The sequence below is a fragment of the Lonchura striata genome, chromosome 3, assembly GCF_046129695.1.
Source record: "Lonchura striata isolate bLonStr1 chromosome 3, bLonStr1.mat, whole genome shotgun sequence".
NCBI classification, from domain to species: Eukaryota; Metazoa; Chordata; class Aves; order Passeriformes; family Estrildidae; genus Lonchura; species Lonchura striata.
In genome coordinates, this window is record NC_134605.1 from 44892549 (window position 1) to 44916068 (window position 23520).

At 41.6% G+C, this 23520-nt stretch overlaps 1 protein-coding gene across 4 annotated transcripts in view; it reads left to right on the plus strand.

Annotated features, from left to right (window-relative positions):
• Window positions 1-23520, plus strand: part of SLC35F3 (solute carrier family 35 member F3) — a 162077-nt gene that overhangs the window by 114223 nt on the left and 24334 nt on the right. For all 4 annotated transcript variants that reach the window (XM_077782116.1, XM_031504328.2, XM_021527109.3 and 1 more), the window contains one exon: window positions 1987-2311. In XM_077782116.1, coding sequence (XP_077638242.1) covers window positions 1987-2311 — 325 coding nt within the window. The remainder of the gene's footprint in view (window positions 1-1986; window positions 2312-23520) is intronic.

Sequence of the window (23520 nt, forward strand, 5' to 3'; positions counted from 1 at the left end):
GTTAGGGTATGTGAAGTGCTTGGTGTTGCAGTGACACTGCCCAGAAGAAAATCTTGAGTGGAAAAGGAATATTTGGTAATCATTCTAGGATTTGTGGGGTGGACAGCAGAGAGGGCACTGGCAACTGCCCATTACATGGTGAAATTAAAAGAAATAAGTGTACTCTTGTTTGGTATAAACTGAACACTGATACTGGTCTGTGCAGCAAGTGAGGTAAGAAGCATTATTTACAAGCAATTTATTACTAAGAAAATGCTTTAGAATTATTTTAAATGAGCTGAGTGTTCACAGGCAGTCTGTTTTTCAATTCAAACTTTTGACAGGTGGCTTGTAACCTTTCCATTATGTGCTTAATACAAGGTCACATTAACTTTGGGCAATTCATTGGCTTGCTGGTGTATCTCTTGTTATGTGGGAGGCTGACCACAGAACCTTCTATTGAAAATGAAATAGGTGGAGAGATCAGATCTTTAGAAGACACACAAAGAAGCTAGGTGTTTATATCTTTGCTCCTGTACATTCTTGTTAGATATCAGGCCATCAAACAGAGGCCACAATCATTCTTATTATAAAATACAGCTTTACCAGGCAACCTAATGGTACTTTTAGCTCAGATCATGCATTTCTTTTCTGTAGGGAAATAACTAAATAGTTATTTCCATGGAAAGAAACATTTTCTTTCATAATGTGTTAGGTCATATAAGTACAACTTTAGGTTAGCTTGAAATAAGAGATTTTCCATTCCACATATGAATTCACACCAGGATAAGGAAGGGGTTTTTTTAATTTTTTTTTTTTTATGTGGATGTCTCTTAGTCAGCTTTGAATATTTATAAATGTTTGGAAATAATACAGTCTCTCATTGTCCTGGATTTATTTACATGTTTTCACCTTTCAATGCATAAAGTAAATTCTGAACAGTTTTAAAGTTGTAGATTCCTGGATTTCAATGTGAACTGCAATGTGTTACTTCCTGCCTTAGGTGAATGGACCAACTGCAGCCAGGCTGTTAGACAAATCACTGCTGAGTGTGTGTGGGTGACTGTCAACTTCAGCAGATGTTCAATGGGGTGAATTTAAGAAAAGCCCTGAAGGCTGTGGCCTGCTGCTGAGGTCTGCCAGCACGTTTTGATGCCTCTGAGAACTCAACCAGCTAACTTTCCTTGCTCATTCATTCACAAGCAGGATACATTATCGACTGACAGCTGTAGGATAGCAGGGCTATAACAATTCATGTTTGAGGGTTGAAGGGGCAAGGTTTTTAGGTGAAAAATTTCCAGCAGCATGCTAGGTTTAGTTATAATGGGGCAAAGCTGCAGTCCAGTCTTTGTGCAGGACTCAGACTAAAAAAAGTTAGGCTTGCCTGGTCAGAGATGGACTTCAGCGCAGCATGTGGTTTGGTCTAGTTTTTGCTATCTGGCTACAGCCATAGCAGACCTGTTTATCCAGGGACCACTGAAATGCCTGATGATCCAATTCAGTATTAATCATGCTATTTATGTTGCAGTGATTTTGCTTAACTTCAAGATTAAATATGTTGCTTTTCTTTTAAGAAACACCATATTCCATAAACTGGCCATTTCTGCATTTTCTGAGACAATAACAATTTCAAGTGCTGTTATCTTAATTCCCTTTGCTGCTTTATCAAACTCAATACCACATTTTTCATTCATTTACACATCCTAACGGCACGAGTTTAAGTGGTGTGTTAAGTCTTTCTATGTGCATCAAAGCAACATGTAATTTTCACTTCCATTTTACCCAAGGGCTTCTAAATCTAGAGGTGATAATTGTTATTTGCATTCTAATTATGCCTCAGTTCAACCAGAGGCTTTGCAATGATCTAAAAACAAAGGACATTTTGTGGCAAGATCGGGTCAGTTCTTATGCTCATAAAGCTCCATGTGACTTCAAACGAGCCTAAGATTTGAAAACTAAAATGCAGGATGGATTTGCTTAGTAAGCCATGTGTTTTTCTTCTCCTAGGGGATGAGCGCTCCCGGGAGTCTCCAGCCCCAGCCGAAGCACAGATGCAAGCTGGGGCGGAAGGCAGTGGAAGGGTGAACCGCTGCTGCTGGAAATGTTCCGTGACTCAACTCAAGAAGATTTTCTGGGGTGTGGCCATGGTCCTGGGTGTCTGCTCCTCTTGGTCGGGTTCAACCCAGCTAGCAAAACTGACCTTTAAGAAATTCGATGCACCCTTCACTCTAACGTGGTTTGCAACAAACTGGAACTTTTTATTCTTTCCTTTGTATTATCTTGGACATGTTTTTAAGTCAGCTGAAAAGCAGTCTCCAAAGCAAAGATACAGGTATGGGAGTTTTTGTTCTTAATCCCGTGGCTCTTGCTTGCTGCTCTACATTTCACAGACATTTTGTTCAAGTCAGTCAGTTACATCAAACTTGTGTTTGCTTTCTTCTCCAGTTTTGTTAAAGGACGGTCTGAGTTCGTTGTGTGTCCTATGTTAGGTGCTATTATTATTCCTAATATAATTTCACTTCAGCAGTAAGAAATCCAGATTTATTTCCAACAAATGCAAGTCATGTTACAAAAGTCTGCATTTTCTAAAATTATTTATCCAGAGTTTTCTGCAAACATATTTTTTTAAATTAATATCTCTTTCCCCTACCCATGGCTGACCTCTGGGTCAGTCTCTGAGTAAGCTAAGTAAGCTTTTCTTTTCCAAGCTCAGGACTAGAGCAGAGCCTTGAATAGCTGAGTAAAAAGTACTGCCGTATTTTCCTGGCACTACGCCCTTGACATCAAAGGCCAAGCTCTGATCCCAGTTAAACTTGAGCTGTTATGTTTATTTCCGGGAGGAAGCGCAGTCATAACCAAAGGCAGCACTTTGTCTTCAGCACACCTTGTCTTCATAGCAAGCCAAACCCGCAAAGCCTGAGTCGCTCACGGAAAGCCCTGAGTGCCCGTCCTGCGTGAGAGGCTGAGGATGCTCTGGCTGCTTGAAGGACGGCCTCTCACTGACTCTCCCTCAGCTCTGCTCTGCTCCTTTTGGCCTGAAAGGTGTCTGGGACAGATGGGATGACTCAGCCATCAAGATGTCCCATGTCAGAGAGCTTGCCTGATACGTGGAAGGATGTGAACAACCTTTTCCCCTTCTGTTACACAGTGGGGCTCATAGACTTTTAATGAAGTAGCTCAGAAAAGTAAACAGTAAGAAGTACACATTTCTCAGCTTCCAGCTGCGCAGCAGCAAGGTGGAAACTTACTACGAGAAAAATCTAAGAAACCAGGTTACTCAGGAAATGCTCTGCCTCAGATGATTAGGGCTAAGAAATTTTACTGCTTAGCCATCATTACAGTTTCTTCATCTTTTAAATAATGCGGGGGCTGCAGATAATGCATATGACCATTCACTGCAGGTGCTAGAGCAGGATCCAGAAGTTCTAGAGGCATTTTATAAGTGCCATGTTTCCTGAGCTTCAGTCTTCAGGTTGTATTTGTTCATGGCATATACAGAGATAAGAGGAGTACGGAGTTTACAGAAAGCTACAGCTTAATCTAAAACCAGCAACAAATGCTAGCCTAAAAGCAAATACCTTTTTGTTTCTTTGGTTTTAAGTATTTTTCTTCCCAGCTGCTCTCAGATAATGTTTTAAATACTGCTTAATTCTGGGGTGAGCGGTTGTGGTTTGCCAAGTCCCTGGGGTTAAAAACCCAGAGCACTTGTACTCATTGCTGCAGTAAATTGATACAGTTGGTAGTTTCATGTCTTTCATTAATTAAATGAGGGCTCAACTGAAGAGCAGGTGCAAGCCCTGCAGCCTGTTTAGGATGCAGGGGAATATCATTAGCAGTAGGTTTGCCCAGGCTTCATAAGAGTGCATGTTTGTGTGTCTGACACAAGCAGACTAATAGAGTTAACTTAGAGAGGTTTTTCTGGGTGTAAGGGAAGATGTGTGCCTTTGGAGATGCAGCTGTGGCTCCCAGCTTTGCTGCAGATTTGTTTTGTGGTTTGGAGCAAATCACTGCAGACCTCTGATTTACTTGTACTCCCTATTCTTCTGGAGGAGCCAGTCCTTCAGGGAGGAGGGAGGGCTCCCCATTACCAGTGTTTGTGTAGTGTCTGCCTCAGCACGTCCCCTACCTCCACTGAAGCCTTTTGGTGGTTCTGCACCAAGAGTTACTGTGAAATTATTTACTGTTCATCTGCTTGCACCATTACAGCTGATATGTCTCATGCGTATGTGTCAGTAAACCTGAGCATTACAGTCCAGCCTCCCTTCCTAATTATTCCTTTTTTTTTTTTTTTCCATTTTATATATGTGTGCAAATATATATAGAGGAAGAGATACACAGGGACTTTGTAGCTCCATATGAGGCATCACCATCCTCAGGAAAACTTGCAGTTCCAGGCATGGTTGGGCATGTTAGGGAGATATTTCACAGACTTCTGGGTAGTTAAAAGACAATTCTGACCTAGAATTGTAAAGACACTGGCATAATCACTTTCTACTTATTTTATCCTTCACTTTCATCTATATTTTACATCTTATCTTAGCTCTCTGGCAGGAATTTGGAACAAGATAAATTAAAAGGCAACAGTGGGAAAAGGTGGAAATATGATATCTAAGTCACCTTAGCAGTAAAGTAGAAAAGGAAGGGGTTCTCAGAGCTTGCCTACACAGACTGCTGAAATCCACAGGTACCTAATGTTTTTTGGCAGTAAAGCTCCCCTAGGACACCTGCCCATCCACCTCAGCAGAACTGGGCTGCTCAGCCTGTCCTCCCCCTGCCACAGGCACCGCTTTCACACCAGCCCTTCCTGAGGGCACTGGAGCCAGCACATGTGCTTTGGATACCTCCCTATACAGTTGGAGGGCATGTAAAAACAGCAACCACCAGGAAAAATGCACAAAAGGGGGATCATAAAAGGTAGCAACAGTGAATAGATGTATAGTCCCTACTGCACAGATTATATGATTTATTACCGTTTTTAAATTCATGTTGTATTATACCAGCATGTATGCTATGCTGTAAATACGTGAATTTTTATGTTTTGTAGTCTCACAAGAAGAACATATCTGTCATGGATATAAATTGGTTTTTAGCTAGTTTATGACAGAAAATCAGGTGTTTTTTTCCCTTTTTATAACATGTATAATAGTAGTAAATTTGCCACCAAAATTCTGTAGGGACACATTGAATGTTAGAGCAGGTTTATTCAGTTTCTTTATCAGATTTTGAGTATTAGACCACACTGTATGTAAGTATCAAGGACTTACGACTGAACCATATTGCTGGTAAGGAACTGGCTGTTTTAATTGAAGTAGCTTTAGACTTTCAGCATGAGCACACAATGGGGAGAGTCACTCTTCATAGCAAGCCAGAACCCATGCATTCACTTCCAATTGCTCTATACTCCCTGAGCAGCTCCATCAAATGCTGCCAGGGCTGTGCCCAGGTGCAGGCTGCTCAAGGGCAGACTTCTCCCATGGTTGCCACCAAGGATGTCGTGGCGCAGGACTCGTGTGCATGGATGTGATACAGAGAGCTCTGGAAGGCCACGGAAGAGCATGCCAGCATCACTCTCCTACTTCTTGTGCTTAGCTTAAAATAACATTACTGTAACTAAATTATTTTTCATTTCAGCCATTGTCCAGTCCAGAAATAAGAGATGTAATGATTTGTGCACCTGAAGCATCATTTAAGAGTGCTTCATACTTTTTGCTTCCAAACTGCTTTATATTTTATAATTTAATACATTACACATTTACATTGACACATTTAATCTGCTGAGCTATCCTCCATCATATCTACATTATTAATTTATGAGGTAACATAAATTAAAAGCACTAGGGCTTAAAATCCCTGGCTACATGAAAGATTAAATTAAAATCTCTGCAAGATGTGGCTTAGCTTTATGTATCTTTAGGCAGAAAACACATCTTTTATAAAGATTTGCCCTCTGTGTTCCAGCTGGGAGGAGTAATAGAGGGGTTTCTTCACATTTTAGAAAAATACCTCAGAATGCTTGTTTATTTTGATGGCATAGGCTTATCTAATGACTTTTTTGAGAAGCAAAGGAAAAGACTTACAAGAATATTTGCAGGATTATTTATTTATTTATAATTTAGATCTTGATTTTTTATTTCATAAAGATTTAGGACTAAAGAGAACACAGAAGCTAGAACTAAATCTCTACTGAAAACTTGAATGCACCTGATGTGTTGGGTGAATGAAAGGATCATCGCAGTGCAGTCCCTGCACTGATCTGCAACCATATTTGAACATGTTTTAGTTTTTTTTTTTTTCTTCACTGATTCAGAGTTTTGTCTCTATATTGCCTCCAAATTATCTGCCACTAGTCTTCCAGAATTTGTAGATTTTTCTTTGAAAATACAGAAAAGGTTACAGGTAACACTGACTATTGTTGTGTCTTTGAAATGGAATCAAAATCCTGGTGCAACAACAGCAGAGGACGAGCATAGTAGATTTCACTTACTCTGACATACCAACATATTGACCTCACACAAGTCTCTTTTGATCTACATGCCCTTGGGCTCAGAATCAGGATTTCGTTCTTCAGAGGCCACAAAGTTTCAGTGCCATAGCTTCACTTGAGGTCCAGGAGAATGTGGGCCGGTTTCTAAATGTGTTTCACAGGCATTTCTGCAATGATGCAAAAGATGAGACACTCGCCATCACCCCCAGCGGTACAAGGAGCTGAGTCCATTAGTTTGATCCTGACTGCTGTGAAGTTCAATGCCCTGCACCAGGGCACTGCCCTCCTTTTCTGCAGCAGGCAGAGAACCCCACTGGTGACTTAACCTCTGGCCATGATGAAACTCTAAGGGAAAGATGGTCAGAGCCATTTGGCATGACTGGATGCTGTTCTACTATCAATTTTTCAGTGGTTTGTGTTTGTGAGTCTCTCTTACCCAGCAGCATTAAAATGTTGCAGTGTGGTTAACTTTTGGCATCCTGCTGATTTATATTACTACTTAGATGGGAGCTTCGCCACCAGAGCAGACAGCATTAACAGAGTCATAAATAAGCTGTGGAGGTATCAAGACATGACAAATGCAAGTGTTTTTAGCAAATGTCATCCAATGGAGTGTGTTTTCTTTCAAATAACTTCAGTTTATAAATCCTATTTGTCTAATTCAGAACATTATCCTTAAAATAATACCTATTTACTTTGTGCTCCTCAAAATAAAATCACTTTACATTTCAAGTTCACATTAGCTTCTTGGGGAAAATTAAAATAATTATAAAAAAATCAACCAAGAAACAAAATAAACCATTGAAATTAAAAGATAAAGCATCTGATTCTTATCTGAGTTTGACAGAGACCAGTTAGGAGTAACTCCAGATTAAATCAGTTTGATGTCTACAGCAAGAGATCAGTTTGATCTCTACAGTTGTCTGTCACCTTTGTGCTTGGTATCAAAACAATTAATTAGAAGATGTGGATACTGTACAAGAGGTTTATGATACTTGCAGGCATGTTTATCTCTCCTACAGATATCCGAGAGGTGCTGGAGGTGTTGTGTTATTGATGGACCACTGTATCACTTCTCTGAACATGCATATTCAGTGAATATCCACTTTTCTGCCAGAAGTCCTGGCTGAAGACAAGGCCTAATTGCACAAAGAGCAAGCAGCAGTAATAGTGAGGCCTTCTGCTGAGCAGCAGGGTGTTTGTGCTAGTGGCAGTGCTGGTGGGTGCCTGTCCAGTGTCCAGCCTGCTGTCCCTAGGGCATCAAGCTTGGTCATGGAGCATCCATTTGGCCTTAGCACAGCTGAAGCCCCAGCCACAGAGCTCAGGGTGATGCTGTTGTTAATTTCTGTTTCTCAAGTCAAGTATTACCACTTCCTGATGAAACCTGCAGTAGCTGCTGTTCTCTGCCTTTTGAAGAGGAAAGAGTGTCCCCATTGGAGGTGGGATTGATGTGCTGTCACCCCCCAGGGGTTCTGGAGGTGGCTTCTTGCTGCTGCCTTGACATAACACAGCTATGCTGTACTATGGCCAGATGATTGCATGAGTTGTGGTTTCAGCTGTTTCTTTGGGGAGGCTTGTTTTCTTTTTTGATTAATGTCATGGTCTCTTGGTCTTTGTGCCCCCTGAAAGAAAATTTTCTCAGCCATGTCTCAAAAATATGTTCTACAGGCTGCCTCTTCCTGACAAAATAACAGCTCCAGAGTTTTTCTAGAGGAGCCTCCTGTTCACATCAGTCTCTTCTGAAGACAGTACCAGGGGTTGGGTTAGGGGGAAATGTGGCATAGCTGGCTTCTCAGTGTCACACTGCATATTCCAGCACTGCCAGCTTGGAGCTGAATGTCTGGTTTCCACACAGAACTCTGTGGGAGAGCAAAACAGAAACACAAGTGTGAGGCATGTAAGGTAACACAGAAGGACAGGGTGAGGAGAAAGAGAAAGGGCTGTGGCCAAACTGGCTACTAGTGGGAGCCCTCCACCATCCCAGATTTAGGCACCTAACTAGAATTGAGATACTGCTCCTCTCAATGTCTTCCATTGAAAAGCTTAAAAAACTGCTCCTGGACCATGGTGAAGGTGATAGTTTTTCTCTCCCTCAAGTGCATCCTATGGAGCTTGGTACCTGCATCAGACTCTTGATGTGAGTGGCTGGCAGAAAGCCACAAAATTAATGGCCCAGTCCTATCCTCTCTGGAGGTAGCTCTCACAATGGTAAGCCTGCATGGTGGGCCCAGGAACATAAGGTGGCATTTTTATGCTTACCTCCCTTTTTAAACCTCGTGGAAATACCTCTGAGAGATTTCTTTTAAAATTCTGTTTGACTAATTTGCTAATTCCTTCTATTCACTGTCTCTGAGAACTCATGTTTTAGCTTTTGTGAGAAAATGGTCATGGGTTCTTCTTTAGGACGCCAGTCCTTTCTAATTTAACCTTACAGATTATACTTGGAGTTTGCATTTGTTTTTCAGACCGTGATGTTCTGAAAAGAGCTAAACATTTGTGTCCTGTGAAAAGCTTTCCCTTAATCTGAAGAGCCTTATCTCTTGCAAATCACCTCTTGTGGGCTTTTGGACTTCAGTGAAGTGCAAATTGAGAATAAAACTTGGTTACTGCCTGATCAGGACAGACCGACATTCTTCAATCTTGAGCCTGGTTTGCAAAATCATTCTAAGGATGATTGAATTAAGTAATGTCCTGTAATTTTGTCTTGTTGTTCCATTACTTTTGTCTCCTCTGCTGTGGCTTGAACAGATGCTTCAAAATAATTCTATTATCTGCCTCCTATGAGGTAACAGTGCTTGAGGCAAGGACTAGAAGAAGAAGTAATTGTTCTTGTTACCTGCAGACAGGGCATGTGCTATGAAGCAATGTATTTATGTAATGGCTTTTGCTTGGAAAAAAATGTTGTGTCTTGCAGCACTGAATGATCTCTCTCTGGTCAGTAGTTAAACTGCATTTCATTAAGACTGTCTCTGGTTAGTTAAACAAGCTGCCAAGCTCCCACATTACTAGGGGTTTTCTCAGGAGACCTCAAGAGCAAATCTGCCTCTGCTGGTCCCACCCAAGATGATCTGACCGCTCTGCACTCATTGAGACCACGGGACAAAAGCAAGCCAGGCTGAAGGGACCTCAGGTCACCTCCTCCCTTTCCTGCCTCCAGGCATGACCTGCACACACAGACAGAAAAGTAGCTGTATTTTATGGCTGGCAAAGGGAAAAAAAAAGGACTGGGAAAAGAATGTGAGATTGTGTTTACTGCACAGAGGAAGAAGCAGAAAGCTGAGGTGAGCATGGATTTGCTGGTTTTCCAATCATCATAACATGGAAGAAGGTTTCACAGGTGGCCTTTTTGCAGAATGTTGTCTACCCTGGTCACCACACCAAGTACCTTGACCCCCAGTGCACAAACTCATTAAATGGAGACTGTCCTAGATAGATTCTCCATGATGTTTACAGCAGCAATAAAAATAACAACAAAACCCAGCAAGGAGTGATAAGGAATTCTGCTTTTGTTTTTTTCCAGCCCAGAGCTGTGTCAAAATACCTTGAAGGCATCTACCTTTAAAGCTGCTTTAAAAAAGGAAAGTGCATGTATGGCAACAGACGTTGTAGCTATAATTAACAGCTCTCAATAAAGACAGATGATACAGTGAGAATTGTTGGAGGCTGACAGTACTACAGAAGTGGAAAAAACCTATTTGTCCAGCTGCCTAGTGGTTATGGACTGTGTCCAGATTTCCCAGAATTGTTTGTGTTTGTATGAAAAAGCAGCCTCATATAAATGCACATGTACCTGGCTGAGGATCCTGTTCAGTCCAAATCTCCAGAAGCTGGCCACCCTTGTTTGCTAGACGAAGCTATAAGTGGTGAAAAGGGACAAATAGCCAAAGGTGGAGGTTGGCAGCAAGAGAGGTATATGAACAGGGCATCATAAACTGAAAAACCCTACAATGTTATCTGTGAACATCCATAAGGGCTTTTGGAGGGAAAGAATGTTAAGGTACAAGCTGATGGGCAGACAGGTTTATATATGTGTCCACACACTCATACACAACCATTTTGTGTTTTCCAGTGCTAAAGTACCTTTCCAAATAGTAGCTTTTTGCCAAGGAATCTGATTCAAAAATGGGGAAGGCAAACAATATATGGTTTTGTTACCTTGTTCACTTGCTTTGGGTTACAGTTTGTGGAGACTGATTCTTTTCATCTTGGCTGTAGAAAAGGAAAAAACCCTCTTGTTGGTTTGCTTGCCAGTCCTAGGGCTACAACTCAGTGAGTTTCAAGAAAAGAGCCTCATTTACTTTGTTGTTTCATGGTCATTGCCTGTCATTTGGGTCTCTTGGCTAAGCAAGTCTACACTAAGTCTCCTGTTGCTGCCTCATCAGTTCCCTGTTCCTCATATCTGTGACTGAGCTCTTCCCCACCTAGAGTTGGTTGCTTTTTGTTTGCTTATTTACAAATTGTGTTCCTTCTCTTTGGAGCTGGGAGCTGTTTACCCATTTACTGAAGCTGTTCGTTTCACAAGGTGCAATGTTCCCTTCATATCTTCAAAAACCTTCCACTGCCTGAGTGAAGCATTCATATTCCCACTGGGGGAGTGGGCCTCTGGAAGCTTTATGTGAAGGATGGCATCTCCCATCTCTTTCAGCATCCTCAGCTGTTAAGCCTCAGGGATCTCAAGTCCATTCAAGCACCCGAGTGTCCCTTCAGTGACAGAGTATTATTAACCTAGTACATTGCTAAGATGAGGCACCTTGGATGGTATGAATCCAGGTCCATTTGCTAGAGGAGGACTCTATGTCTTTTTCCTCTACATCATTTGGCATGTGGCCTTGCATTGCATCTGAAAAAATGCTTTGCTTCACCAAAAACTGCATTTTTTTAACATTATTCTCTTCACTCTATCTATTATAGAGGCTAGCCAGGCTGACTAAAAATTTTATTTTGCCTTTTCTGCACTGGAACTGCAGCTTTCTTCACTAGTCTGGCTTATTATACCTTCATCTGGAGTATATATAGATTTCCAAGTACAGAAAGATAATTATTCTGATATGAAAACCTCCTATTCAATAGGACAATAGCAAGAATTTCACCTCTGCTTTCAGTACCTCAGAAGACTGACTGGAAGAAAAATAAAACCACAGCTCTGTAATGTTGTCTGGTATTTTTTCCATGTAACAAGTGATGGTCTTGTTAGACCATCTCACCATGATCCCTGAACATCAGGTCATAGACAAGTAATTCTAGCTGCTGGGGACCCGGGGAGGCAGCTCTAGTCCAACCTGCTCAGTGCAGAGCCACGTCATATCTACCTTTTAATTTTGTTAATGATTAGTGGTCTGCAGACACTGAGTGAGGCATAACTGTTATTAAATTTAGGTGTGCTTTATTGCATCTTTTATTGTGCTGTCTCTAGGATATCCCAAAATTACACATACCAGAACATATTGCCGTGAATGTACCCATTCTGCTTCTGCTTGCCACTTTTTACCAGAGGCTTCTTAAATGTGCTTCTGTCCTCAGGCAAAGAGATGTTGATTCAAACAAGGAGCATTTGATTTAGTTTTTATTAACCTTGAAATTTAAAAAGAAATTGTATTAAGCCACTAAAATGAGAGCTAGACTTTTTTTAATAATAAAATTTTCACCTAGCATTTTTAGTATTTAATGAAGTTCTCTATATTAAATGTGATGGGTACAGGCAGCATTTGACCCTATCTAGAATAGTTCCACTGAGCCCCATGACAGAATGCTGATTTCATCACAGAACAGCAGAGATCTTAAAGATCATTGAGTTCCAACTCCTCCGCCATGGGCAGGGACACCTCCTACTAGACCAGATTGCTCAAAGCCCCATCCAGCCTGACCTTAAACACTTCCAGGGATGTGGCATCACAGATTCTCTGGACACCCTGTTCTAGTGCCTCACCACCCTCACAGCAACTAATTTCTTCCTAATTTCTATCAAAAAGTGTCTGGCTGAGTGAATATTAAAAATATCAAGTTAATAGCTATTTAGATGTATTTCATCTTGCAGAGGGGAACTCAGGTTTTCACCGGCCAGAAATTCACCCTGAAATTCACCTCCACATTAATTTTTTTAAGTGTCTTTTGATTATGGAGAAGTCAAATAGAAAAACTTAGTGTTGAAAAATAGTGTGCTAGAAGAGGATATAGTGACATACAGACACATGATCAGCTGCTTTTTGTTAATATGTATGCAGACCTGCCATTGCTCATGAAATTTTTAACAATTAAGGCCAAACATCTGAAAGTCTGACAGCATTTAACAAAGAGCTCAACTGATTTCATAGGTTTTCCAGACAATTTACAAAGCCATGCTCTTTTGTAATTCCAGATAGAGTCTGTGCCATAATTTTCTGCTTTACCAAGTTCCATGTGGATATTTTTCGCAGAGTTGTACTTTTGAGCATGAAAGACAGATAACCATATGGGAGTATGATAAAAATCAGCTAAACCATGGATTGAGGAAGATGAGTAAAGAGCTAAGTGACATCAAGCAGCATAAGGGAAGTATTTGAAATGAGGAAGGTGGTTTCTCTCAGTGTGCTAGTGAGCTGTCAGGAGTCTGAAAAACAAGAAGAACCTCAAAGAGTGGTTAGTGCGTGCTTGGGAATCAGAGATGGTGGCCAAATGTTGTGTGTTACGGAAGCAGAGTGCGTGAGCTCTGCTGAAATGTAACATGTGCATGAGTGATAGTACTTATGGCTTCTCTGTGAGCTAAGAGGGCTCAATAAATCCTGTGCCATTTCAGTGGACAGTTTGCTTCTCATAGCATTGCTCATGTATAGGGTCCTGTGGCTGGCTGCTGGCTCTTAGCATGGGATATACCAGGTTTGGCTTGGTTTGGCTCAGCAGCCATCCAAGTCATAGAGGTCACTCAGAACCACCCAGGGGAAGATAAAGTCATACTACCAAGAGTTATTTCATATGTTTACAGATTTGTTTCTTAACAAGAATATGTTAAGAAAATGTGCAACTAAAATTTGCCAAACTGCTAAAGCTATCTTGCAGTCTTTTCAAAAGTAAGCAGTGAATTGGCTTTATTTTCAGGTGAACAGGAGTCATAACGAGGAAATTGATCTTGAAAATTGTGACAGTTATATGTATAGTTAATTGTGGAGTTTACTTTTGGCTGGCAAGTTGCAAACTGACTTGTCTGCTGCTTTATATTTCTTGAGCTTTGCTTTGTTTTAAGGATTAAAACAAAACAAAACAAAAAACAGCTGGCTTCCCGGATGTGTTTGCTGCAAGAAACCAGACACAAGTAGTTTCAAGAAACAAGTGTGTTTCCTCCATAGCAATTGTGCTAAAAACAAACTGTTCTCTTTGTCAGTGTGGCTTCAGACACTTGCCACTATTATGCTGCTGGTATCTGGAGTCTCAAAAAGCGTTTGTCTAGCTCAGTACAGTAAATAACCACAGGTTTTGGGGACTTGTAGAATCATCTCATTAGGGATATTTAAGAGATGACAAAGTCTTGTTATCAATCTCATGTCATGATCTGAGTGTGCAGCAACAAATTATCCTTCCTCAAGTAACTCAGCTACCAAAGGCTACAGATGGGTTTGTCTTCAGAAAAAAACTCAGCTTTTACAAGCCTATGGGCTAACAGCCATGGCCATGCAGCTCTTCCACATGAAGTATGCTGATGGCATCTACTAGATGTTGTGCAGCTGACAGGAAAAAGATGCAATAGTTCATTAGTTTTTTCATTCCCTTTAATTCAGATATTTTCAAAAGGAATGGCACTGAAAGCTTTGTAGTACTGAAGGTGCATAATAATTGCATCAAAATTGCCCATCTGCGCTAAGGCAAGATAATTGCCTAGGCGTGTTCACATTTGCAGAAGAGATTTTGAATAATAAATGTTTATAAAGCCCTTCTGTCATCATGTTATCCAATCCTCACCCATGAGCCAAACTTTCAGTTCATTTATACTCTTTTCAAACCAAAAATATCTCATGTTGGCACAGCTCTGGTGAAGATGAGAATCTGGACTAGTGTGTTACCTGAAACTGTCTTCCAGTTCCCCAGCAGCATTTAGTAACCAAATGGAAAGAGAATAATCAGCAAACCCCTGGTGATTCCTTACTAGTGTTATTTTCTGTATCTTTAATAATTAATTTGACTAATTACTAAAATTTAGGAGTGCCAGTGCTGATTTTCAGTGATGCTGAATGGCACTCCTTGCTGAGCAGCAAAGCTTGCTGAAGGGTCAGAGCCACAAAAAGGCTGACACGTGCCCCATCCTGCAAACACCCCTAAGCATCTATGGGTGGCTTCCATTAGACATTTCCTCCTCCTCAGGAGTCTCTCTTCTGTGCCAGAGGTAAGGTGTAAGCAGATCCATCCCCACAAGCACAGACAGGCTGAAGATACAGTGGCACTGGCAGCATCAGGTGAGATGCAAGCCATCTTAATTTGGCTTCTCATGGCTGATCTAACCTACTCCAGCAGATAAGCTCCTTAGCACACACTCAACTCACCCAAGCCTTTGAACACAGTCCCTCTTTGCTCAAGCTGAAAGACTTGTCCTGGTTTATTTAAGTGCATGCTTACCTGGTCAATCCCTCCTCCACAGGGACTCGGTTTATAGCTGCCTCTGTGTTCTGATGCTCTCCCCTTTCCTGGCAATTAAAGATGTAAATAGCACTGACTAGACAAGATTTGTTAATGCAGCTTTGTTTCTTCTTCAAGAATGAATTAATTGATTTTTCCATTAGGCTTGGTACAAATCATGCTGGTGTCCCCATAGTCCTCAGTGTGCCTGAGTGATTCCCGATAGCTGTCTTACAGTCTTCACAACACATCTTGTGCCTCTCCCCTGCTCACACTGAGCTGTTCATTCCAGACCACCACTACACAACAAACAAAAGCAGGTAATTTGCAGTGAGATGGAAAATGTGTCCAGCTCAATGCCAGGTTCACCTGCTTTCTTCCACTATATGCCATTGGTATTTCTGCTTGAACAGGAACTGTCATTCCTGCTGTGGGATGCCTTCAACAAAATAGCCACCTGCCTCCCCCATGACCAGCTAGCTGTGCAGCTCTTAGCTCATCCTTGGTGTTGTAGTGAGATTTTAGCAAGTTGTACCTCCTGGGTAACTCTAACATGGCCACGGCAAAGCTGACCAGCTCTCCAGCACTGGAAAGGTAGCCAGCAACCCTGGGAGATGACTTAGCTGGTGTCCCCTGCTGCTTGGAGCCCTGTGCCTCTCAGAGTGCTTTGCCCACCTGCCATAGTGAGGTGCTTTGGATCCCTTCCCTGCAGTAGCAGGGGCTTGCCAGAGGAGCAGCACCCTTGCTGCTAGGGATCCAGCACAGAGAGTAGGTACCAAAACAGGCATTGCCTCCGCCAGGCTTCTGAACAGATAGCTGAAACCACATTGCTACTTTTGTCACTCTTCCTGGGAAACAATCTGTAAAGAAAGTCAGACTAAAATTAGTAACAATATGAACTACTGTTCAGTACATTTTTCTGTCTCTCAAGGGCTTAATCTTATTGAGTAACCTCCCTTTCTCTCAGTTTCATCACAGTGCATTAAGTTTTGAGAAAGGGCTGAGTTCAAACACTGAAGCTCTTTATTCTAGTTGTGTAGGTGCAGTATTGATAGAGCCAAATTTAGCAGATTCCCTAGTGCACATTTACAGTAAAATGAGCCAGATTTTGTGTTAGGTACCTTGGGGGGAGAGGGGGAAGGGAATGACAGATAAGGATATCACAGGGCACTGTGATATCTGAATGACTCTGTTGCCGAGATTTAGTGAAGCGTCAGGATATTTTGGGTAGCATTTTTGAGGTTCTGCTGCTGGATTTTCCGTTCTTGATGAAGGCTGTGGTGGAACTGTAAAGATTCAGTTGGAAGGAATGGTGAATCAGTAGTAAAAGCTGTTGGAAATACCTCCTTGTGTTGTTGTACATATGTGTGTGTGTATACATGTGTATGTAGGCACCATTTGATATCGGCTACATGCTGAGTCCCTTTATCCTGCAAGAAAAGGGTTTTCCCAGGGAGCTAACAGGCTGATTTACTTTTGACAGTCCTCATAGAACATCCTGCAGATCAGGACCTCTCCTGTAAACTGCAATCTGTTGAAAGGAAAGTGAAGCCACAGATTTTGTGCTTTCTAGCTCTAGGATCAATGTAGGGTCATGCTCTCAAACAGGGTGGAAAAATTCCCTTGTGCAACAAGTCTCTTGCCCTGGAGATCTGGATAGAGAAAAGCACAGTCTCCAGGATCAGGCCCGAGTTTGTTTGCTGAGGGAGGTGGCACCTACCTTCCTGCAGAGGAAGAAGGCTGCTCATTCTCAAGCATTTGCCTGCAAAGCACTGCCTGGTGCTGCACCCAAAGCCCCTTCCTCCCTGCCTGCAGACAGAGATGAAGCTCCAGGAAGAGAACCCCCAGCACTCACCTGCCTACAAGCCTTCCAAAAGAGAAAACACTCCTTCAGAAAAGTTTTTTGACTCTCTCCTGTCTCCTGGACTGAAATCCCACCATGGCTGATGCCCCGTGTGAGAGACACTGTACTTAACTTTCTTACATCTATTTTAAGATCCAAATTGATCACACATAATTACTTTTGAAGTCTATAGGTAGTGACAGTCTTCAGCCCACTGGAAAAGTCAGTGCATTAGTACCTGAATATGAATTGATGTTTTTAATTTGGTATGATCCTCCTAGGATTTAAGTGTGAAGGTGGCATAATCAAGTAATTTCTTGCAGTTTGCTCATTTGTGCTGTCTGTGGATTATTTGTCAAATTCTTTTTGTATTATCTTGATGAGAAATTTAATCAATCTCACCAACACCAAATCATTTGTGTCTGTTCATTTAGTTTTTAGGATGATTTATGAATACATTAAGTGTGATTGCAAGCCATTTCCTATCACATGTAAATATCAATTGTCAAAGATCTTCAGGGATGCTCTAAGTTGCAATATCAGCCTCACATAAAACGCAATTACCCCATTCTGGCAGTGAACATGAGTAAAATTGGATATGTGGAGTTACTAAAATAATAGTTTATTTGTTATGTCACAAATTACAGTTAGTGAAAACTCCCTTCTAAGAATGGGACCACATACTCTAAACTTGGTATGTTCATCCTTGTTACATATGCTATTGATAATGAAAAGGCTAAATATATTTTTACTGAACAACCATAGCAGTAAATAAAATTCATATCAAAGAGCAAGCATTATTAGATAGATTAATCTTTTGCTATGTATTTTGAAGATATTATGTTTTCTTTTAGACAGTTAACATTGTTTGCTTCCATCTCCTATATAATCTTGAAGCTGCCTGCTCATCCTCTCTCACATGCTGGGATTATTTTAGTTTATGGCTCAGCCCACCTACCAACTATTTCAGCTCCTGAGTTGCAGTGAGCTAATTAATGCATCCGTCATCTTACATGTTCTTCAGATGCTGTGAGCAATAAGGAGACAGCCTTAATCTTTGATGCCTGACTTTTTCTCCCAGGCTCAGGGCTCTATGGCTTAACTCAAGCCATACACATTTTCGTTGCTGAACAGTTCATTCAGGTATTTTTGTTCTCTATTGACTTCTAATTCCCTTCCTCTCCTAGAGACATGCTACATTAAATCTCCATTATCTAAGCCCATGTCTGCTTTTTGTAGGACACACAGTCATGCAAGTATCACTATTGCTTAATATTTGTATGAAATTAACATCCAGGAAATCCTGATCTGGACCAGCTTGTGCTAGGTGCTTTTTCAGCAGGGAAAAAAAATCACAGCACCTGTGCCACAGAGCTTGCCATCAAGGTTGAAGCACATATCTGCTAAAATCTGCCATTTTTCATTTAACTGGTGTGAGCTGACTTCTTCGGCTGCTGCTCACCAACCTGTGGAGGGGTCTCATAAGGAGCATAAGTCTCATAAGGAGCAGCTGAGGAAGCTGGGGTCATTTAGCCTGGAGAAAAGGAGGTTTAGGGGGGACCTTAACACTCTCTGCAAGTACCTGAAAAGTTGTAGTGAGGTGATGTCAATCTCTTCTCCCAGCCAACAGAAGGACATGAAATGGCAGAAGGAAATGTGACAGAAGGAAATGAAATGGCCTTAAGTTATGCCAGAGGAGGTTTAGGTCAGGTAGTAGGAACAATTTCTTCATGGAAAGGGTTGTCAAACATTGGAACAGGCTGCCCAGAGAAGTGGTGGAGTCACCATTCCTGGAAATATCCAAAAACTATGTGACTGGGGCACTTGAGGATGTGGTTTATTTGTGAAAATGGCAATGGTGCTAAATTGATAGTTGGACTTGGTAATCTTAGAGGCCTTTTTTGACCTTAGTGATTCTGTGATTCTTTGACTCTAAGGCTGGACAGAAGAATGGGGACATCGGGGAGATACTTTTCTCATCTCTTCATGGACCTCACAATGAACCTAAGTAACACAACATGTGATGCAGTAGCCCAACCTGGCAGGTGAACAGGAAGGGAAACAATTCCAAACATCCTTGTAGATGCAAATAACCCCAGGATTTTCAAAAGGTCCAGTTCCTCTTCTGCCTGAGATCTGCTTTCTGCCAACATAATGCCTCGATCTCCCCCAGTTCATGTCAGAATGTGACATAAGGTGTCCAGATCTTACAAATGACAGTGATAGAGGAAGTCCTATGTGAGAAGCAGGCAAATTATGAGTCTCACTGCAAAGCTCCCCGAGAAAGCTTGCAACACTGAGATCAGCCAGGCTGGACTGGCTTAACCAAAAGCAATTTAGGAAATAAAAGGTTGAAAGAAATCTCAGAGTCTTAGAAAGATGTAAGCATGTTTTTCCAGATAAAGCCAACAAGTTATTTGGTTAAATTAATCTACATCTGAACTTAAACTGAGGTAAGTACTTACAGATATGTAGGCTGTGATAAATCCCCAGCAGTACTTCTGTTAAATTTTTCAACACCCCCTGCTATGCATGTGTAAGGATTCACAGGCACACTGAAACAGGCTGGCTAACTGTGCTTGTCTCCTCTGCCTTTAACCACTCTCAGAGCAGCACTGTGCCTCCTCCTCTCATGCTTTCTGCTATAAACCCAAGCATTTTTATTTCCCAGGCAATCCACTGTACATGGCTGCAATTGCACTAACCATAACTACAACCAAAGGGTATCTGATCCAAATTATGTAGCACATTCTGATGTTGGCCTCTGGAGCCACAGATCTGGGAGAGGGCCAGAAAAGCCATTTTATAATTACAGTCTGTCAGAGACCTTAAAAATTTGTTATTAAAATGAAGACAGAGCAGGCACACCCACAGGGCAGGCATTAATCATGGCTAGATAAGGTCCAATTCTCTCCGAGGTGGCAAGCTGCAAGGTTGCAGCAGTAGCTGGCTCCTGCTGCAAGGACACCCTGTGCTTCCTTCCCTCATAGTGCTTTTACCCTGTAATAGCAGGGAGCAGATTTTTCACTGCTCTCTGTGCAGCTGCTCTGGAAATAGTGTGATGCTGGAAGCAAGGATCACAAGGTCATTTTCCAAAATGAAGGAAGGAATAAGCATGTCACAGGAGTAGAAGGTAGAAGACAAATGAGCCCGGTAATTTTATATCTGGCAAATACTTGGCTCTTCTCACTGCAGGTCAGCTCTCACAACCAACAAGCAGGAAGGAGGCCCCTTGCATAGCCCTTCCAGTCTCACTCAGAAAATCAAAGTCCTGTTCTCCCTCTATAAAACCAAGAAGATGCCATAAACTACAGCTGTGTGTCACAAAGCTATATCATTTTAGCCAAAAGTGAGTGCTATAAGAATGGATGTGCTGCATGCTTCACTGATGTAGATTAGAAGGAGCTTTACTCCTCTAGTTATAAATAGTCAAAGAACAGAAATTACTTTTGTGACTTTAAATCAGTTTGTAGTACATGAGGGTCTTCCCTAATATTCTTACATTTTATTTTAGAAATCTTCTGTCATAAAAGGATGTTCATGGTATCTGAGCATCCAAATCTAAGAAAACTCTTTAATCTGAGCACCTAAATCTAAGATTTAGATTTAGATGGTATCTGAGCAATCTAATTCTAAGAAAACTCTTTAACAGGCTCTATTCCAGACATTTTATTAAAGCCATTACCAGATGCACATCAAAATGTAATAGCATAGAAGCAGATAACAGCCAGAACATTTCCAGCATGAAATGCATGATCTATTCCGATTAAGGGAAATCCGTGTTAGAAGTTGTCATTTCCATTTGACACTTTCAAATGTCACAGTCATATTTCTGAAACAAATCCAGATACCATGGTTCTGAGTCACCTCAAGTTTACTGCCATCAGTCACTCTCTGCCACTTGAAAGTAAGGGCTGTCTTTGCAAGTTTTCCAGGACCTCTTGCTTGACAGTGTAACTTCATCCTGAATAATCTGTATTCTTCCTCTATCTGCTCTGGTAATTCCCAACAGGTAATGATACTGTTTTCTCTCCAGAGATGTAGTCTTAGTGAATCCCAATCACCCTGCACCATCACAACATGCAGTCTTGTCACAGGAAGAAGTCCCAAATTTATCAGACCAAGCATCCTCCTAGGGGGTGGCAAAGTCCTAGCTGATCTGTGCAGATAATCAGGAGCTTACAACAATGATTCATAAAGGCAATAGAGAAGTACTTGGGCACTGTACTTACATGTGTGGTTCAGACTGCTTTAGCTAATGAAACTTTAATTAATTTTCACTGCTCCTGAACTGCTGGGAGCTACACTTGTGTTACAGGCTGAGTGAAGGTACATGGTTAATGCATCCAAGGTGGGTTAAGCAGGAGAGCAGGAAAAGAAAGACAAGAAAGTGGCAGGTTGTCCTGGGGGACAGGTTTCTTCATGTGTGCCATGTCCCTGGTGCCTCTGCCATCAGCAGCTGGACACAGGCTGGTAATTCTTGTGGGATCGAGGTCCATCTCTTCAGAGGCATCTCTGAGTGAATGCCTCACTGACACAGATTGGGCAGAGAAGGAAGGGACAGTTGATACCGTATTAGTCTTTCAGTAATTTTGTTCCCAAAAAGACAAGTATGGCATTTGGACCAGCAGATGGGTTTTCCAGTTTATTACCTCAGGAATTCTGCATCATGTGCCAAAAAGTTCCTATGTTATTACCATTATAAAAAAGGACTCATTTCTGGTTTTCAGCCTTTCACAAAGTAAATGGGTATGTTCAGCAATGACAGGGTTGAAATCCTCATTTGTGGGTTCACAGCCAAGATAAGGATGGTGCTAGCGATTATGTGCTAGCAAGGCACCAGCTCACTTCTCCTCAGGGCAGTTTGCAAAGTGCTTCTCTGAACAGAACTGTTTTCTTTGCACTGAGGTTCACACAAAGCAGAGCCAAAAGAAACTATTTAGTAGGCAATAAAAATATAAAATAAAAAGAGCAAGTACATAAAAAATGTCACTAGGAAGGAGAGCAGTGTGTGCTGTAACAGCCTTATCCAAACCACACTGACATTCCCCCCACACATGCAGAGCAATGACAAGATGCAACTGCTTTTTATTTTCCCACTTCTGTGGCATCAGATTCTGGTCAAAGACTTCGGGTGCTTCACCACCTCTTATCATGTAAGAGGAAAACCTTAAAAATATAAATTATTTCATATAAATAATAGAACATTTTAAAACACAGATGAGCACTCTGAAGCATTGTATCTGTGGAAGGCTTCAGACTCTAAACAAATTTCTGCCTGGCCTCTGAAGAACAGCTGTGTATTCCATCCAAACACATAAATAATAATGGTTAGCATCCTGTTCACAGGGACTCTCCTGGTTTCCAGCAATTTTTAGTCACAAGCACTATTTAACTCCACCATCTCAAATTCAAGTCTTCTTTTTAAATATGGAAAATCTGAAACTACCTTATGTATCCCCCATCATGGTTCTCATTTCCAGGGATTTCAAATAGATCTCATTTTCTTATAACCTCTAAGCAGTGTAATCACCTCAGTGCCATAATCCTTTTGCTTACTTTTAGAATTAATTAATTTCTATCTAATCTTTCTCTTTTATTATGTTTCTTCTCTGTTCTTTTTAATATTACACTTGCTTTACTCCATTCTGAATGAAGCAATTGAAGGCTAGTTAGGCATTTATGTTACTACTTTTGGTCTAAGGAGGATGTCAGCTGAAAAGTCCGGAGTGGGACATTGACAGCAGCTGGAAGAAAAGTCAGCACCGAAGGTGACTGCTCTAATAGCTAACAGTGGAGGCACAAGGGTGACCCACACATGTGCCACTCCACACTTCCAGTAGGAATCAGGGAGGTAAATAAAGCTGCACTATTCAGGTATTCAAATGAGCTTGAGATGTAATAGCCGTGGCAGGTGACATCTGCTTTAGCGACCTGATCCGACCAGGGCAACAACACGGTAACAGGGGCATTGCAGCTCTTTGGATCTGAGGTATGTGTTTGCTGTTTCTCCTTGTTCTAGACCCAGGCTCACACCAACATCATCAGGCAAGGCTCTGATGGAGTTTGTCATTCCTGACACTGCTGGAGGACATCTGCATCTGTCACTGTCTGTGGAGTGCTTTGTAGCTCTCCTGTGTCAGTGGCCACATGCGGAGAAGATGCAGATGGGCACGTGGCTGCCAATGGCAGACCTCAGGAGATACCTTTTCTACCCTGTGCTTTCTCAGCCCACAGGTAGCCCTTTCTCCCATGCAAACGACACATCCCTCAAGGAGAGAACTGGTTGTAGTTTCTTTGGAATTTGAGGCTGCTGTCTTGAACAGAGGAGGAAAGGCAAGGGTTACCTACTTCAAAATTCTGAAATGTCAAGGGCTTCTCACCTGGGGTGTCTGGGGAGTTTCAAGGAGCTGATGGAAGGAGCTGGAAATTTTCTGAGCTGCAAAAGTAGGCACAAATCGTGTTCCTAGAACTGTTCTGCAGTAGCTCAGCTTCCTCTCTGGAGGGAGGATCTATCACAAAACTGAGTATCCTGATCACTTTGGAGTGTATAAAGGGGAAAAGTTAACAGCCTGCAGATTTATTGTTCATGAAACTGATTCAGCTTCTGAACCATGTAAGAATAAGTGGTCCA